General features: G+C 38.3%; 1 protein-coding gene across 3 annotated transcripts in view; it reads left to right on the top strand.

Annotated features, from left to right (window-relative positions):
* Nucleotides 1-18348, top strand: part of LOC102217279 (serine/threonine-protein phosphatase 2B catalytic subunit gamma isoform-like) — a 36001-nt gene that overhangs the window by 10807 nt on the left and 6846 nt on the right. For 2 of the 3 annotated variants that reach the window (XM_005806595.2, XM_023343178.1), the window contains exons 3-13: nt 1587-1711; nt 5573-5684; nt 6767-6912; nt 6991-7130; nt 7777-7854; nt 10152-10246; nt 10351-10476; nt 10880-10957; nt 11526-11610; nt 12781-12878; nt 16845-16871. In XM_005806595.2, the coding sequence (XP_005806652.1) occupies nt 1587-1711; nt 5573-5684; nt 6767-6912; nt 6991-7130; nt 7777-7854; nt 10152-10246; nt 10351-10476; nt 10880-10957; nt 11526-11610; nt 12781-12878; nt 16845-16871 (1110 nt within the window). The remainder of the gene's footprint in view (nt 1-1586; nt 1712-5572; nt 5685-6766; nt 6913-6990; nt 7131-7776; nt 7855-10151; nt 10247-10350; nt 10477-10879; nt 10958-11525; nt 11611-12780; nt 12879-16844; nt 16872-18348) is intronic. The other variant, XM_005806596.2, reaches the window with a different exon arrangement.

The raw sequence follows: 18348 nt of genomic DNA, 5'->3' as shown, positions 1-18348 counted from the left end.
AAAAAAAGTAGGCAGGTTTAAAAAAAAAATATTGTTTTGCATATACGTAGGCCTGTCACGATAACACATTTTGCTGAGCGATTAATTGTCTCAAAAATTATTGCGATAAACGATAATATTGTCTGAAGACCTTTTTACACTGATTTAATGGAAATGACGTAATAATGCATGTGATTTCCTGCCAAAGATAGATACACTTTATTTTCAAAAGAACACTTAACACTGGAACTGATAAACAAAACAACCAAAAACAAAAATAAAAATAAAATGGATTCTCAGTCTCCATTAATAAAAAACGCACTTGAAAAAAAACTAAACAACATAAAGCCAAAGTGGAAATAAATACTGCATTCAACCAAGAGTGCAGATTATGAAGTTTTTATATTATGTTGCCCTATAACAATAATTAGATTTAAATAGAGAAAATGGGCACATCCGACTACCTGATGCAATAGTTCACACTACATGGTTTTTTTGCCCAGATTTTCCCCTTACAACAATCTTAGAACCGTTCTAGCCATTCGAAGATTGTCGCTTACGATTTCATAACCAATCATCCTGTAGTGTGTGGTGTGTTACGGTAGATCGTTGTGGCCGCTCCGATCTAAATCAGGGATTTTCCCCACTGGGATCTTAACTCAGCCTGTTGAATGTGACAGGTAGCCAATCAGAAAGCGCGGATTCTCCTCCGCGCTTTCTGAGGGGAAATTACGGAGGGGAATCCCAAACAGCTGATACGGTGCAACCCGAAGTCCAGCGGACATTGGAGATGATATGTGGAAACAACATTAATGTTTATTCAACATGCAAATAATATAGAAATGACAAGAGGAGGAGTTGGAGCGAAATTGCTACCGCAGTTGATAAACCCGGTAACTTTTCAGCTGTTCTTCGTTAACGTGACGTAAATAGGTTCTAATGATTTTCATTCAGTCAGAACTTTACGCTGACACTAGCCACATGCATTGCAGGTAGATTGTAGTAAAGCATTGATTAATGCCTGGTTTTAAAATTAGTTCACTGAACTTGTAGCCATTATTTTGTGCCCATTGTTGGACACCACACGGCAGGACCGAACCCGGTCCGGAACCGTTATACCTAGGATTTCTGTCGGCTAATGTGTGGTCTGTCAGGTTTTGAAAATGGGCCGACAGCTCTAAGATCGTGTCGTGTGCGCTGGGCTTTACACTAAGGAAATGAGAAAGGGAAGGGAGAGCACCGGAGTTGAGCCTTTTTTTAGTCAGTGTCATTAACAGAAAGAGAAACAGGCCGGAAGAGACGATAATACCGATAATTAAAATGACGTCGATAGTTTTAATTTATCATGTGATTAACTGATTTATCGTTTATCACGACAGGCCTACGTGTAAAAAGCAAAATAATGCATATTTTTAAAGGAAATATATATATATATTTAAAGTTTTTAAAATATATCTGCCAGGTGAAGCATTACGGTGAAAGTCGTAATGCTTCACTTGTGAAAGATAATCTGTTGGGCTTCTCCTTGGCCCTCAGACAACAATTCAGATTGCTTCACATTCTAAAAAGAAAAAGCGTAGTTCTGAAGGCTTGCTCTGTCTTTCCAGTGTGCGGCGATGTCCACGGACAGTTCTTTGACCTTATGAAGTTGTTTGAAGTTGGAGGCTCTCCCAGTAACACGCGGTACCTGTTCCTCGGCGACTACGTGGATCGAGGTTACTTCAGTATCGAGGTAAGCTAGAATCATATTACAATTCATCAGGGGTCAAAGCACATCAATAAGTTCCATAAGTTTTTCTGAACCTCCAAGGTAACAGTTGTGTGCTTTAATATTATTTATAAATCAACTCAAAGCAGTTTTTGTCTGCCAAATTACATGAAATTTAAATGGATTCTTAGTCAATCTTACTGTTCTATTGCCTGTCCTCCTTCCATTACCCTGGTTGAAATTTCTGTCTGCATTCCTTTAGTGAACGCTTCATCATTTGTTGCAAAGGATGCATCTGAAACTAAAACAAACTTCTATCATATGGAAAACCCATCTGTTTCTGCTTGACTTTACATCAGTACATTGTAGGGCTGATCTGTTCATTACTTGAGTAACTGATTAATAATTGGATGCAAAATGTGCTTAGTAAGAGATTTTATGCCATAATTTGAACCAGGTGAAGCTAAAACTGCAACTTGTCGAGATTTCTCTAGGAAGCATTTACACACAAAGGTACTTTAAAATAAATAAATAAATAAATAAAAATACAGTATATGTATATACGTATATCTAAATGCAAAATTTATATATTTTTGTATAATTTTGGCGAAATTACAGCTCTCCAGCAAATGGGCTTTTTTGAGTCTGTACACTCCAGTTCACAATAAATGGATTAATAAATTAGTCGACGATTATTTCAATAATCAATTAATCATGATTAATCACGATTAGTCCGATTAATCGCTTAAGCCCTGCTTTTTATATGAAAAGACTCTATGCATTATGTTAAAGGAGACATTGGTATTGAAATTCAAATATGGTAGTGTCTCTAATTTTTCTGTAATGTAGATTTAGTTTTTGCTGTTTAAAAAAACTTTTTCGTTCCAAAGCTAGCAACAAAGACTGCCTGAAACATTTCAGAAATGGGAATGAAAATGAAAATGGTCGCATTTACCAATGATAAGGTCATCAGTTGCACACTGTCAAGCTTGTTGCCATGGCATTATGATCAGGGTTGCTTGGTTCTACATTTAGCAGCATAATGCTGCCATCAGACGAGGTCAGCTGACTTCTAATTAGGGACTCGTTGCAGTAACATTGATATCTGCTGAGGGAGAGGAGAGAGGTCGCCACATGGAGGAAGGGTGGGAACTTCTCCTTACTGTAAGGCCGTTTTCTTCACCATCACATGAACGCTAATAAGATGGATATAGTGGGAAGCATTACAGGACACAGTTACCTTGGTAACAAGGAGTCAGTTTTGCCTCGTCGAGCATTGCATTGTCGCTGAAGGTCAGCAGTTTTCCAAAAGTCTAACATTCAGAGCATGTTAGAGCTTTGTTTTTTTCCGTTTTCTTCTTCTTCTTATCTTAACTGAGGAAATTCCCCTTTAACCTCTGAGAATTTGTCTGTTGCTTTTAGCTTTAAGCTCTGCCTCTGCACATAACGCTGATGTGCATCACACACAGAGAATCTCACATTAAAGCAAATGCCTCCACGCCCACAGCCCCCTTAACACGTTTCCAGAAACTTCCCCTCCCGATTCTCTTCCTTATGACGGACATGAAAAGAAAAGCTAGTTGTACTACCCGCCCCCAGACCCCTCTATCCTTTTTATGGACATTGTCAGTTACGTGAGTACACACCTGCTGGCTCTTGTTTCCTTGGCATCTTCTTCCATCGACTTTAATAGCAGGCTCTGGTTGGTGTGCATGTTAAAGGAGTGGGCTGAGAGTGACGAGTGGCAGCTATTGAACAGCGCCTTGTCTGAGCTCGGAGTAGAAAGCTGCCTCATTTGGATTGTAAATGTTGCTCTGCTCTTTCTTTCTTTCTTTTTCTTTTATTTTTAATTGGGACCTCTTGTGTGTTGAGAGGAAACATATTATTGCTTCTAATATGAAATGAGCTGGTGGCAGATCAACAAATCATTGTTTGTATGGTGAGACCTGCCTCCACATGTTGGTAGTTCGAACTGCTTGTAATTTATTTATGAAAGTTCGTTATTTTAGTAGTGACTGCCAGGACTTTATTATATTTTGGTTTCTTCCATGATAAATAGGTTTTATGTATTACAACACAGAATCCGTTCTCACACTCTGGGTGAAGAAGGCTTAAGATAAATTCACCTCTTAAGTCACTCATTCTGAAAAATGAAGAAAAAAACTCAACCTTACGTGGGGGAAAAAAATATTTTTGATAAAGATAGGGATGGGATTTTTAACGCCATAATTTCGAGTAACTAATTATGTCGATTTTAACGCACTACTTCTTTTTTTTAAAACAGAATTAATACAAACGTTTCCGCCGGAAACCTTTTAGTCGCACATTTCTGGTACACCTGTAAATCCGACACACAAGCAACATCCACCAAAAACAGCGATGGATAATAAAGCTGCTTCTCTTGGTTACATTGGGTTGATTTTTCTTTCAAACAACGATCGGATGGGACACTGGAAAAGACTACTGTTGTGTTTGAGTTGTGCTGAAAGGAGTTATTCAAGACTAAAATAGAATCTCAATGCTAAACATGTAGCAGCAGTACAGACGTCCCCAATGCTAATGGCATTTCTAAAGATAGATTTTTTTCAAGGAAGTCACAGTAACACTTAAAAGCTGGGTTTGTACAACAGCACTTTGCACCAATCTGAAGCTTGAATAACCGAAATAAGCAGATTAAAAACAATAAATGTCTTTGTTGATGAGCTAATGTATGTTTGTTCTATAATGTAGCAGCAAAAATGGTTTTGGAATGGAAAATGTTGCTTACTTTTATATGCAGTTTTTGATTAAAATATGATATTTGAGATTAATTAATTAATTAAGTCCCTGCCATAAAATAATTGTGTATTTCTATAAACAAGATACAATTATGGCTATTTATGGCAGTAATAGTCACCCTTTTAAAATAAATTGAATAGATTTATTTATACTTTACTTTTGTTAAAATAACGACTGTAGGCTTGTGTATCTTACGACGAGCTGCAGGAACATTTTTGAAGTACTGGGAGATTTTCAAAATAAACTGTCTTCTGTGTCCCCAGTCCTAATTCCTGTAGAAAACCCGTGGGCTGAGCTGAAGAGAAGCAAAGATAAGCAAGAACCCAGGACTCTAGTTGGCCAACGTTGAATGGTCGAAAAACCATTTCTGTGCTCAACCTTGTGAAATGTTACAGTAGAGGACAAAATGCTGTCCTAGTGGCAAAATATTAAGGGCAGTAGCTACATCTCCATTACCAATGTCGACATATTTTTGTCGCTATTTTGTAAAATAACACAATTTTGCTATTGCGGTGTTTCCATTAAATAAGAAATTAAATTAAAATAACATATGAGTAAGCTTGTTCGCACGATAAGTCATTAAAAATCATGGCAGGAATGACACTACTTTTTCTGAACTGTGTGATGCTGAGAGAGTTCTGATGGATCCAGCTTTTCAGACACTTTGGTCCAAAGACAACCAGAACAAACCATCATTGTCGCCTTCTTTGTCGTTTCTGCCCGTACCAACATCCGGCTGTAGATCACGTGACTTGTGTGATGCGAAAAAAGTGTTTTCTATGCAGTTTTGCGAAATACATCTGTTGTGGTATGACTGAAAAACCACCTCATCTTAGCGCAATTTTTTTTTTAATTGAGAAACGTCAGCTTCTTCGAAATCGTTTCAATTGAACAAATTTATTTTCAATTTACGCAACTCTGTGGTTAGTGGAATCGCAACTATTGGTGGCAGAAATTGTACAACTTATTTTAGTACATCACTGGTGCCTGACAAATAAAGAACTATGTCTTGAATATTTAGTCTTCAGAGCATAGCAATCAACCTGATGCCCAAAATTCCCTAGTTCCACTGTCCCAACACGTCTCTCTGCTGTTGTCTCTCTGCAGTGCGTTCTCTACCTCTGGTCGCTTAAGATCAACCACCCCACTACGCTCTTCCTCCTGCGTGGGAACCACGAGTGCCGGCACCTCACCGAGTACTTCACCTTCAAACAGGAATGTAAGTGCACCACTTTCCTCCATGTCAAGGCTAAGCAATCTAGTGTGCTCTTACACACTTCATACCACTTGCTAGTAGCTAGTCAGTCTGATTTCAGACAGTGCGGGCAAAGAGGTGCGGCACCCGGTGACCTATTGGCTAACAAGCTTTAACTAGGACTAGCATGTTTGAATTCTGTTTTCTGCTGTATGGTATTTTCATTTTCTTCTGAACGGGTCGTTGTTGAAGCTGAGAATTTGTTCTGAAGCAACGCACCTGGTTAAATAAAGACTAAATAAATAAACATCTTTGAAGTCTTGACAGATTATCAGCATGTGCGCCCCAACGGAATAGACAACTTTCCTTTTCATGTAGCTGGAGAATGAAAAGCAGCGAAGCATGACACTGATGTTTTTCAAAGAGCTGCACACCTACTGAGTTCAATTTGCAGCAGGGGTGTGTGTGTGTGTGTGTGTGTGTGTGTGTGTGTGCATGTGAATTTGTGTGTTTTGTCTGCATGTACTTAAAGCTTTTGTGTAAGTCTGTCACAATAAGCAATTAATCGCATGATAAATTAAACTGAGTGCAAAACTTTTAATTTGGACACCAGTGGTTAAAGAGACGCTCCTCTTTAACAGCATTTGAAAAGCTGCCATTTTGAGAAACACTACAAACATCTGACACGCAGGACGAAGTAGCTAGTTGCACCATAGACATGAATACGTAGACACCTCGGATGTGTTGCTGTATGGACGCCAGAGAAATTACATTTCATGACTTGAAAATGAAAAATTAAATCCCATGACTTTCCAGATTTTCCATGACCGTTACAAACGTCGTGATTGATTTATTGCTCACTGCGACAGGGCCGGGCAAGTACTTCACTTGCATTTAAGAAGAATTTATTTAAATTATAAAATAGCTCAATTTAAAGCAGAGGTCAGTCCTAAAGTCACCTAGAGTTATACAGTCAGTTACTCAGTTTTTTTCACCTCCAGTGTTAATCATGTACACATTGCTGTGGCTCTGTTGCTTCCTAAAAGCCCGACTTCCTCCTGACCTAATCGGTAATCTGTGATTTGTCGATGTGTTTTTGTTGGCAGGTAAAATCAAATACTCTGAGCGGGTATATGACGCCTGCATGGAAGCCTTCGACTGCCTGCCACTCGCTGCCCTGCTCAACCAGCAGTTCCTGTGTGTTCACGGGGGACTCTCGCCAGAAATCAACTGCTTAGACGACATAAGAAAAGTCAGTGGTCTAGCAGCCATCGTTGTTGAGTCCAAGTCCCACCAATATATCAAATCTATCCGTGTGTGTCTTCAATAGTTAGATAGATTTAAAGAGCCGCCGGCGTTTGGGCCGATGTGTGACCTGATCTGGGCTGACCCCGGTGAGGACTACGGCAGCGAAAAGACAGCCGAACACTTCAATCACAACTCTGTGCGAGGCTGCTCGTACTTTTTCAGGTATTTTGGTCCTTTCCCTGCACAATAAACAGCTTTTTTCTAAAATAAACAACCCATTTTCCTAAGAAATAAAACCTAGTAAAATACCAGGTGTAAGCTGTAATAGATACATTTTTGATGAACTTTCAAAAGGTGCTTTCTGAAAACTGGTTTTACTGATTAAAAAGAAGCTACAAATCTTTTGTTGTCTCACAATTTGATTCAAAATCGATTTTGGATTCAAAACGACTATCACAAAGATCTTTGGTTTAGTCTATTGCAGTGTGAAGTATCCTCATGATCTACCGGAAAATGGGTCAGTAATATTCGGCCACAGACTGGACATGTGGCATTTTCTAGGTAAAAACAGAACCAGCCCCTTTCAGACATATAAATCACTAATTTGAACAAAAAAAATTATAGCGAATAAAATATGTTTATGTTTTATTGGGAGCTCTAAAGTAACAGTTTATGTTGTTTTTATAAAATAATAATCAAGAGATACGGATATGTTTTCCAGCTAGCAGCTATAAAGAGTCGGTCAGGTAATTGGTCTCAGGCGGTCTTATGTTGTTTCCTGTAATGCTTTCAAATTTGTGAAAAGCTTTGACCTCTTTTTTAATGTCATAACATTGTTGTCCTCTTTCTTTTTTTTCTTCCTTTGCAGCTACGCAGCAGTTTGTGACTTTTTGGTTAATAATAACTTGCTCTCGGTAATAAGAGCCCATGAAGCGCAGGATGCAGGGTGAGTACTCTGCTGTGCCTTTGGAAAGCGCTCACACCGTTTCACCTTTTGTCACACGTTAACCTCGAGCTTCAGAGTGTTACAAGGGATTATATGTGGTAGAGCAGAGCAAAGAGCTGCACGAATTGTAAGATGAAAGAAAAATTAGCAAGTCTTCAAACTTGTTTGCGAGTCAAAAATTTAAAAGTGTGACAATATCAGGCATTTTATTAAATCTTTTTAATTAAAAATTAAAAGAAAAATCTGTAGAATATGCCGGGTTTTAAAAAAAAAAATCAAATTACTCAATCATCAGAATAATTCATTAGAATACTCAATTACCAAACTAATTGTTGCAGCTCTTTTTTAACACACACTGATAACAGATGGACAAATTTAGCAGAAAGGAGGTGCAGACTTCTGCTTTCATCGTCTCCATGGAGATGGAGAGAGAAGGTAACGTTATCGTCAAACCTTTTTTAATACATTTTAACTACTGAATTTATGTCACAATAAAAAATAAATCAATTAATCACATAATAAATTAAAAAGATCTCAATAATTTCCATTTGCATGATTTAGCATTTTCAGGATGATAAAAGTTTACCAAATTCACCTGTCACCTGTCTGCAACCCAGCAATGCCACCAAAGTAAATAACAACCCTCGATCTCCAAAAGGGAGCCTCTGCTTCTGTTGCCATTTTGAGTTACCATGGCGATGTTATAGGTGAAAAAGTAAGCATTTGAGCTCATTTTTGATTTATTAGCTATGTTGAGCATACTGAACGTAGTAAGTCAATGTAAGTCAACATGCTCCTGATAGCATTTACGATAACCTTAGGACTTTAGCTCATTTTAGCATATACATAAATGTTTGCACACTGAATGGTTCTTTTATGTTGGTCAACGTGCTAGCGATAACTCTCATTCTGCTGGTAGTATCAACATGCCAGTGATTATGCTAGTGATAGCCCCCATGCTAACATTAGCCTAGAACCTAAAATAATCATTCTAGCTAATTTTTTATTCATTAGCTAAGTTTGTCATACTGAGTGGATTAAGTCATGCTGGTGATATGACACATGCTACTGATAGCATTTAAGCTATCCTTAGCATTGTTGCTAATTTTAGGTTACACACTAATGCCTGCATACTAAAGGGAGTAAGTCCATGTTAGTCAACATACTAATGATACTCCGCATGCTATTGACTACTTTTTAGTTCACCTTAGCATTGTTGCTAATTTTCACCATCAGAATGTTAGGTTAAAGCCAACACACATGCTTTGGCAGGCCCATTTTAAATTTCCACAGACAGTTTTATTTTTATTTCTTTCTATTATTTTGTTTTATTTTGTATATTTAAAACGTCGTCCAATTCCGGTGGTAAATGTTCATCAGAGTTTAAAGTTTATATCTGAGAATGTGTTTCTGTATTATCGTACAACTGTCGTAACTTGAAAATAATCTCAAAACAACAACATTATTGTTCATTATAGTAACCACTTCTGGGATAATGTATCATCCAGCAAAATGTATTACGCTGACAAGCGTAGTAATAAATTTGTATGAATTCTTTAATAAAGATACAGATTAAAGAAATCACAATTGAGGATTATTGATTTTTCACCGATTTTAAATGGAGCAGATACACTGCAGCAATAGCTACTATAGTTGTGATGATCAGACGGTGCTAAATAGCGAGTTTTAACTGGATTGAAGGAGCCTCTCCACCCCATTTGCCTTTCTCCTGGAGTTTGTATGTGTGTGGTTTATGAAAAATCCATTCTACCTACACATTTTAGAATATCAATCTGTGGCTTTTGCATCATAACCTGTATGGAACAGTCTGACACTGAAGTCTGTTTGCTCTGATTTCACTGCTGTTGATCACATGCTGGTTTCTACTCTTGTGATGGGAGGAGATTTGTGTATAGGGGACTTGATCAACAGAAACGGACAGTTTTAGACTCTACAGCAGAGGTCTGCAGCCTTTACAATACATTTACATCGCACCAACACCTGTATGTTTAAAGCCACAAATGTTGCATGACCTTTTAAAAAAAAAAAACTTCATTGTTTTTGATAAATATCTCAAGTCATTTGTCTTTTTTTTGTAGAGAAGCTGTTTTATTTTTTTCTTTTTAAGCTTTACAATAAAATAGAAAAAATGCACTACCTTTATTTATTATCTTACCACATAAAATCCCATTAAAACATTGAGTTGTTTTTGCTTCATGTGAAAAGATTACAGCAGTATGTGAAATGTTCCGGCTTGGCAAACTGATGATCTGCCTTTCTTGTTTTTTCCCCCACAGGTACAGGATGTACAGAAAAAGCCAGACCACGGGCTTCCCGTCATTAATCACAATCTTTTCAGCTCCAAATTATTTAGACGTCTACAACAACAAAGGTTTCAATCTTTTTATTGTTGTCTTTTTTCTGTTGTGTTTATTGTTTTTTTCCCCCGATTCTAGTCATTGCATTGACTCCTGCTGTATTTCATGTTCATCTTAGCTGCTGTATTAAAATATGAGAACAATGTGATGAACATCCGACAGTTCAACTGCTCCCCCCACCCCTACTGGTTGCCCAACTTCATGGATGTCTTCACTTGGAGTTTACCTTTTGTTGGAGAGAAAGGTGAGTTTGTAAACGAGGAGGCAAATTTCAACAAAATATATTTTTCTTTTTAATAAACGCATGAAGGAGAACTTTATGGGGTTTTTTTGTTTACATTTGTTGAAGGAAAAGTTCAAACAATACATGTTTGTTTTCACTGATCCAGCTTTAGTGAGCCCACAGCATGACACAGAAATGCATGTAAAAGTGAAAAATAATTTTTTTTTAAGTTTTTATATTGAAACATTCATTTCAGTTTTTATTACTTTTACTACTTTTTGGACATCGACATTGATTTTCTGTTTTGCCTGAAAGCTGTTGCAAAATATTCCAGCTTAACCCCTTTCGTCGTCGATTTCAAAAAAATCATTTTATAGTTGAAAAATTTCAATTTAAATCTGAATTTGCCTTTTCTCTCGCGCAGTGACCGAGATGCTGGTGAATATATTAAACATTTGCTCCGATGATGAGCTCATGTCAGAAGGAGACGACCTGTATGAAGGTAACCTAATGAGAAAATGACATTCAGCAGAACAAATTTCTTCTGAATTTGGCCATTTTGTTCCCTATTGGCCTGAATGGAAACAAACTGGTAATATTTCGATTGTTAACCTTCAGTAAATTTGCCCAAAAGAAGCCATTTAGGGAACTTATTAGAACCTTATTTGGATTCTGTCAGGCTTTTAGTTGTTAGTAGCGCTGCTGCTGACATGGCCATTCTGTCATTAATGCCAAATCAGTTTGGACCCTTTTAAAGCTGAATTTGAAGTGTCAGCACTGAGTTGATGGTTTTATTGGAAACCCTTTTAGGAGTTCCATTCTGAATATTATTAATCCCTGATAATAACTATCTATCAGGACTAAATGAGGTTAAAAAAAAACACAGAAACTGTTTAGTGTCTCTTGTAATTAAATTAAAAACAAAACTTACCTGACACCTTTTAAAGCTGTTCTGCAGCTCTTAGACCGCTCATCTCTTCATCCTATGTTTTCATCTCACAAATTGGTGTCAGCAGAATATTTCTAGAGGGGGGAGTAAATAACCGTTGCACCGTCTGCGCTGTTTCCAGGTGGCACATCGGCGATGCGCAAAGAGGTGATCCGGAACAAGATTCGTGCCGTGGGGAAAATGGCACGAGTTTTCTCAGTTCTCAGGTCTGATTCTCTAATCAGTGCTTTACTTTTGTTTGTTTGAAATTTTACACTGCTACATCTAGCTATGGATCATAATCAGTCCTGTGGTTTCTTTAAAATACACTGTAGACAATGGTGGGCAGTGCTAGCTACAAGGTTAGTTGCGCTCACCCAAAGCACTAATCATAAACATTTGTCACGCTACTGCTAAAGCGCTATACCACTGAGGTATTTAGCAGAAGCTAGTGCTATTGTGCTAACTTCAACCATGATGATGCCCATTATGTGCCAGGCATGTGTTAAAAACATAGAATATCGCCCTCAATGGGACCAAATTTCTCATTGCACACCAGGAAGTAATTGGAACAGGCCTTTAACTCATGGTCCCACAAGGTTGATTTTTATTTTTTGTAAATATATTCCTACTTACAAGCATCTGCAACAAAAACCCAATTTCCATCTATCTTGTGTTTTTATGTTTAGATATTGTCTGTGTTCACATTTATTTTTTTGGTTCCTGTGTGTCTCTTGTTTGGAATGAAGTTATTCGGGTAAAAACAAAGAGCTTGATCAGAGAAAACAGAGCTGCAGTCTTAGCAGTCAATAACCAACAAACTTACAAAACAGTCAAGTAAATGTGCGCTTTAGGATTTATCTGGAAAAATGAATTCAGGGGAAGCTGATGGGGTTAAATGTTTTCAAAGTTAGCAAAATCGCTACAGCACTAAAAAAAAGTTAGCTCTGCCTTTAGCACAGTAGCAGAAGTGAACCAAAAATGTACAACAGCAACAATTGTTGATATAGACCATTCGTAAGAGCGGTCCAACTCGCAGATAGAAGATCACTCAAATTTTACTTTTGGTCGATTTTTACAATTTATTCAAATCTTAGATTTTATGCGTAATATTTTTAAATTGGTTGAGGCAAGAGCAGAAATGTGAATCAAAATCATTGTGATGACACAAGTGAAACACTGGAAATCAGCCCTTGAAAACACTGCTTCAGCTTCACAAGTTAACCTGGACACACGTTAGCATTTTGGTTTCAGTGCAATTCGACTTTTCTACAAGGAGGTGCGGGGGTCAGTAACCCCTGATGATTGACCTTTTGACCTCAGGACTGTCTTTGCAGTCTTTCTGCATCCTTCTTTGCTGTAAAGTGGCCTTTTTGTGTCTGTTTGTTTGGTTTTAGGGAGGAGAGTGAGAGTGTGCTAACGCTGAAAGGCCTCACCCCTACTGGAACTCTTCCAGTGGGGGTGCTGTCAGGGGGGAAGCAGACTTTACAGAACGGTAAGTTCACTCTAACTCAGTCTAGCTAGCTGCTGTGCTACAGAAACGTACTCTTCAAGGTAGATTGGTAAATCTCATATCAAGTACCTGTAATACTTGGTCACTAGTTTTTTTTGTCAAATAGACAAAAAAATGATTTTGTTGATCATGTTTGATTTGTGATATCAGTAAAAAGAGTTGAACATCCAAGAAGGTGAATACTTTTTAAACCGCGTAAGCAAAAAAATAGGGGAAAATGGAAAAGCCTGCGTTTGTCCAGATTTAACACAGCCCACTTCAGCACGGCTCAATCTGTGATATTGTTTATGTAATCTGTACTAATATAGCAAGTGTCGTTTGCTGTTAGATGTGGCAGAATATTTCTTGGCAGCGACTCACAGTGTCACTTAGTAAATAAGTGTAAATACCAAAATGTGAGCAATATTCCCACCGAAAGGATCAGTGTTCATCATACTGCTGAGTGCAGAACAACTTTGCTCTTCCTCATTTTGTCCCAGTACAACCACAAACTTTCATGTATTTTAGGTGATAGAGAAACACATTTGAGTGCATGATTAAGAATTGGATATTGCATTCTAAATGTTGTGTGTATTTGGGTTTTTCCCAGTGTATCATATGGCTGGCGGGCCAACAGACTTTACTTGTGCCTCTAACAGGCTAAGCATGGTTTGTTTATTTATCTAAATTTTTTTTAATGTTTGCCTTTTTTAAGACTTTATAGTTGATGTGTAAGTATTGTTAAAGTCTTCCAATAACGCATCATTTCCTAGTGATATTTTCAAAATTCTTGTCAACTTTAAACATGTTTAAACTCAACTTCAAACTTGAGGCTTTCCAAAAGTAACACATTTTACATAGTAAATATTTATCAGAAATGAAAAGTGACTTTAGGGAGAACTTTTGTTTAACATTTGCGGCTCTAAGCAAGTTTTATTTAGCTGGACTGAAGGCAAAAATGGCTCTTTAGAGTTGCAGACCTCTGATCTAATTAGAGGTGGAAAACGAATGGGGCTGAGGCAGAAAACATGGCCGTCCAGCTGAACCTGTAGACCGGCAAGGAGAGAATTATTTAAACAAACAACCAGGAGGTTCAGAAAGTATATCCACATTTTTGGATGGTCCAGTCAAAGTCTAGACTTGAACCAAACTGTCGTTTAATTATTCTTCACCAGTTTGTGGTTGTAAAATGATTGAAGGTGGAAAAACCCAAAGAGGCGTAAATACTTGGCAAACCTTTCTGACTTTATTAATTCTAGACCTGCTTTAAAATGACTTCAGAACGTTTTGATACACCTTAATGTTTTCTATCCCAGTTAGACTTAAAGGCAGGAAAAGTATGGTTCTTAATTACACCAGATCAACCCGTTTGCAAAAGAAGCTAAAAGCAAAATAAAGGGTTTTATTTTGACATGCTGTGTGTTAAAGGCCAGCTTCCTTCCCCCACTCGCCTCTTTGAACGACTCCAGATCAATGACAGGAAGAGCTGGCTAAACTTTGTCTCGAGACCCATGCGGCGGAGGGTTTTTTTTGGAGTTGTGCGTGTGTGGGTGGGTCAGCCTGTCACCTGGAAGTGGCTCCTGACCCTTTGATCTAAAGGCCAGCGCCCGGTGCGGGCCGCCAGAGGACACGCTGGGAGCCACGATCGGCCATGTTGGAGGCTTACAGAAGCTGCCGAGCGATCGAAGGAGAAACCACATGTTGTGACCTTTTACAGAATGCCACGGTCCGTGTCAGCTCGGCTCGCCACGGCTTTCACATCAGCCAGGACACTTCAGCATCAGGACTTATTGTCAGTTTTCTCTTACTGCTCAGGTTCTTGTTTCAAATGTTTAGTTTGTACTAATTTGGTGCCCTTAAGTGAAATACTAGGGAGAATTTCTTTACTCATCTCTGATTTTCTCCTTCAGCGGAGGAGCTTGTATCCGGCTCCAACCATGAAGACCACAGTTAATGCCATATTTAAATTTAAAAAAATATATGTTAAATGTTAAATCTGCTAAGAATGTGCATTTAGTAAGAGCAGTTGAATAGAAGGAATCACTAGCAGCGTTTCCATTACAAACATACGTAAGAATTTGTCGATCTTCTAATGTCGAAAAAACATAATTTCCCTAAACTTGTTCATGTGATAACTCATTAGAAATTATGGCAGCAACAGATGTAAACAGTTAGATGATATATATTCATTATTCAACCATGATGCTAACACTCATCCTCTATCAGCCAATCAGAGGAGACGTGAGCCTCTTATTCAGACGTTGGGGCAACAAGCTCCGCCTACGTTGGAGCGGCTACGTATGCAGTGTTTTGGTTAAAATGTAGTCTGTGGTTTTACAGAAGAGTTATGGATTCTACACAGTAGAATGACGCACAATTTTTATTACCTGTGATGCTGTGAGAGCTCTGGTGGAGACAGCAGCAGATTGTCTGATAAAAACAAAGATAAACCATCACCCTCCATCTACTTCCTGTCATCTTCTTGGTTTTTGCCAGTAGAAACATCCAGCTGTTGATCTCGTGACTCGTGTCATGTCAAAAAGTGTTTCTGTCGTAGTTTTACAAAATATGTCTGTTTCAATACGACTGGAAAACCTTATTGAAACAGAAATCCTAAAACCTCATCCTGATGCAAAACTTTTTATCAAATTTATTTTTCTAAATTCCCTTGTTTCCATTAAGCAAATTTATTTTCAGAATTTCAATCTGCTCAATTTCTTGATTAATGGAGACGGAGCTATTGTGAGCCAATGAAATGCAGAATCTGGAATAAATAAGGTTCAGACAGCAGATCTATTTTACTGTCAGTCCTGCACTTTATATTTTATATTCATATTTATATTCATATTTTATACTGTATTTAATTTTATTCTGGAGTAACCTCACAACATTGGAACCTCAAACATTGTCCTGAGCCGTATGCAACGAAATTTCGTTTTGTATACACCCTGTGCATGCAAAATGATAATAAAGTCAGTCTAAGTCTAAGTCTTAAGACAAACGCCACCATCAATAAGTGTCTGCAGTCTGAACGGCCACGTCACATTTTATCCAGCTTTTGCGTCACAGACATAAGACATAATTCTGCATCAGCAGAAGTTAGATGTATAGAATGACTGAAAATTATAATAATGAACTTATGAAAGATGTCTGCGTCACTGAAGCCATTAACACGCCGCTATCCCACCACTCCTCGCTCTGACTGCACATCCAGACTTCACTGCTGAACCTGCAGTCAACAAAATGTTATTGCTATTAGTTGCGCTTTCTTTCTATTAGTTTCCTTCATCTTGTTATGATCTAGTAACGATACTACCAGCTCCATAGAGCTGAATAACTTTAATATCGTTCATTTTTACTGGTGTTGTAAGCCTTTCACACAGACGACTCATTGCTATGGAGTTTAATTAGGTTCACGAAGGACCATGCAAAACAAAAGAGAAGGATTTTAGCACAATATCTGAATTGAGCATCAAAAGCCTTGCTGTGTGACCTCAGCCTTGCAGTAGTTTTGGGAACAGCTTTTTATTCAGTCATGCTTCATCCGGTTGCACAGTCTCTTTCCAATTTGTATTTTTTTTCAGTAAAACATGAAGATTAAAAAAAAAAAAATCTGATTAGATTTGTCGTACAGGAGCTAACGTACGAGCGCCCCGCTGCGTCGCCCTGCTTGGTCATTGTGGCACATCTCCTCCCAGTCCGACTATTAGAGCTGAGGTAAATCCGCCTCTCAGCTCTCCTCACATAAATCCTCGTGACCCTTTAACACCAACACTGTCCCAGTTGTCTTCACTCTGACCTCCCACCCTTTTTATTCAGAGGTTTTGAGGACGACTCCCTTCGCTCTCTTGCCCCTCCTCGTCGTCTCAGAAAGGCTTGATACTTGATTTTGCTGTTGAATGTGTTGTTTTTAGCCACTTTTGATGACTCCGTTTTCTTTCCCTCCTTCCCAAACTGCTAATAACAAAGCTACCATTGAAGCAGCTAAAGCAAAAGGTATGCAATGTGACTCGCATCCCTTGTCTGTCTTGTGTTTGTGGTTTTCACCCTTTAAAGATATAAACACCCCTGAAATGTGCACTTTTCTTTCTTGTTTGTGTCTTTTTTTTTTGTAACATAATTACTAGTTATCATATTGCTGTAAGAAATACTTTACTGATGCTTTACAAAGTCAGTCACATTTTGTTGGGACCATTTCTCAGTCCAGTGCTCTGAAAAATGTTTGCAAACGGCTTAACAGAGAAATGTTGTCATAATGACTTCCTGAAGGCAGAGTCTCTGACGGAGCAGGAGCTTCTTAAAGTGACAGAACTCCAATTTTAAGGTGTCAAATTGCAAAGCCAAATTTATTTTAAGTCATGTTTGACATATACAGCATTTTTTATAACAGCCAAAAGGAACATAGTTACTTAATTTTGCTCTAAAATGGCAGGCTGGAAAGTACATTCCTACTGCCCCGTTGAAGCATTCTATATCCATCTAATCTTTATCTAATTTTTCTAATCCAAACAAAATGCATAGCAGTACATACTGATAGTCGACTCATTTCTAGGTTTAATCTTTTCAAGCTTTGCTGCATTTTTGTCTATAGAGATACAATCACAGATGATCATATGTAATCATGTGGAACGATAACCAATTAAAATCTCTGATTTTCTCGGCTCTATTGGTGCATCTCTAAATATTTTCACCAACGGAGCTCAGGGTTTCTCTCAGTATATTATAAGCCTGGCGGGCCCCCAGGCTTCACTTGACACCCCCACCAGACTAAGCATTGTTTGTTTATTTATTTTAATACACCAGTAACAGTGACGGCAAAGACAGGTTAAGCTACGTTTATGTATAATGAAACAATTATCTATTTACAAAAAGATAATTTCATATGATTCTACATACAAAAGCTACAGAAATGCTAGTTTTATTTAGCGCACCGCTATATTTTCTTTGTTGTTGATACAGTGGGGCAACTGGTGGACTAGCTAAGCCTGTGTGATCGGGCTTAGCTAGTTTTCTGGGGGAAACCCTGGAGCTGAAGGAATTTCTGGTCCTCCACATAACTAAAGTCTGTGTTACTGAGGGGTCCATGTTTGTAGATTGAAGTTTGGGACCTGCCGGGCCCCTTGTTGCTGAGGAGTCTCTTGGTGTTTGAATAAAGTGTTTTCTGGTCAAGTTTGGCTCCCCACACGGCGAAAAGCCTGCTTAGACGGGGCTAAGATAAGATCAGGGACATCCCCGCCTGGGATATTTTCAGAAACTAATCCCGTTACACCATTTGGCTGTTGCTACGCCGACCGCCTCATTAGCTCCGTAGTGACGGCCAGTGCATGAGAAACGTTTTTGATCAAATCCATTCAGAACGGAATTGGGATGCTTGACATTACAAACCGAAGTCAGTGGCACACATTGTTTAGATGGCTCTGTGTAGCATCAGACCACACTGGGGTCATAATCTAACGCTGCCCTTCAGCATTGA

Source organism: Xiphophorus maculatus, chromosome 12, assembly GCF_002775205.1.
Source record: "Xiphophorus maculatus strain JP 163 A chromosome 12, X_maculatus-5.0-male, whole genome shotgun sequence".
In the NCBI taxonomy this organism is placed as follows: Eukaryota; Metazoa; Chordata; class Actinopteri; order Cyprinodontiformes; family Poeciliidae; genus Xiphophorus; species Xiphophorus maculatus.
This window is presented reverse-complemented; position numbering and strand designations above follow the sequence as displayed.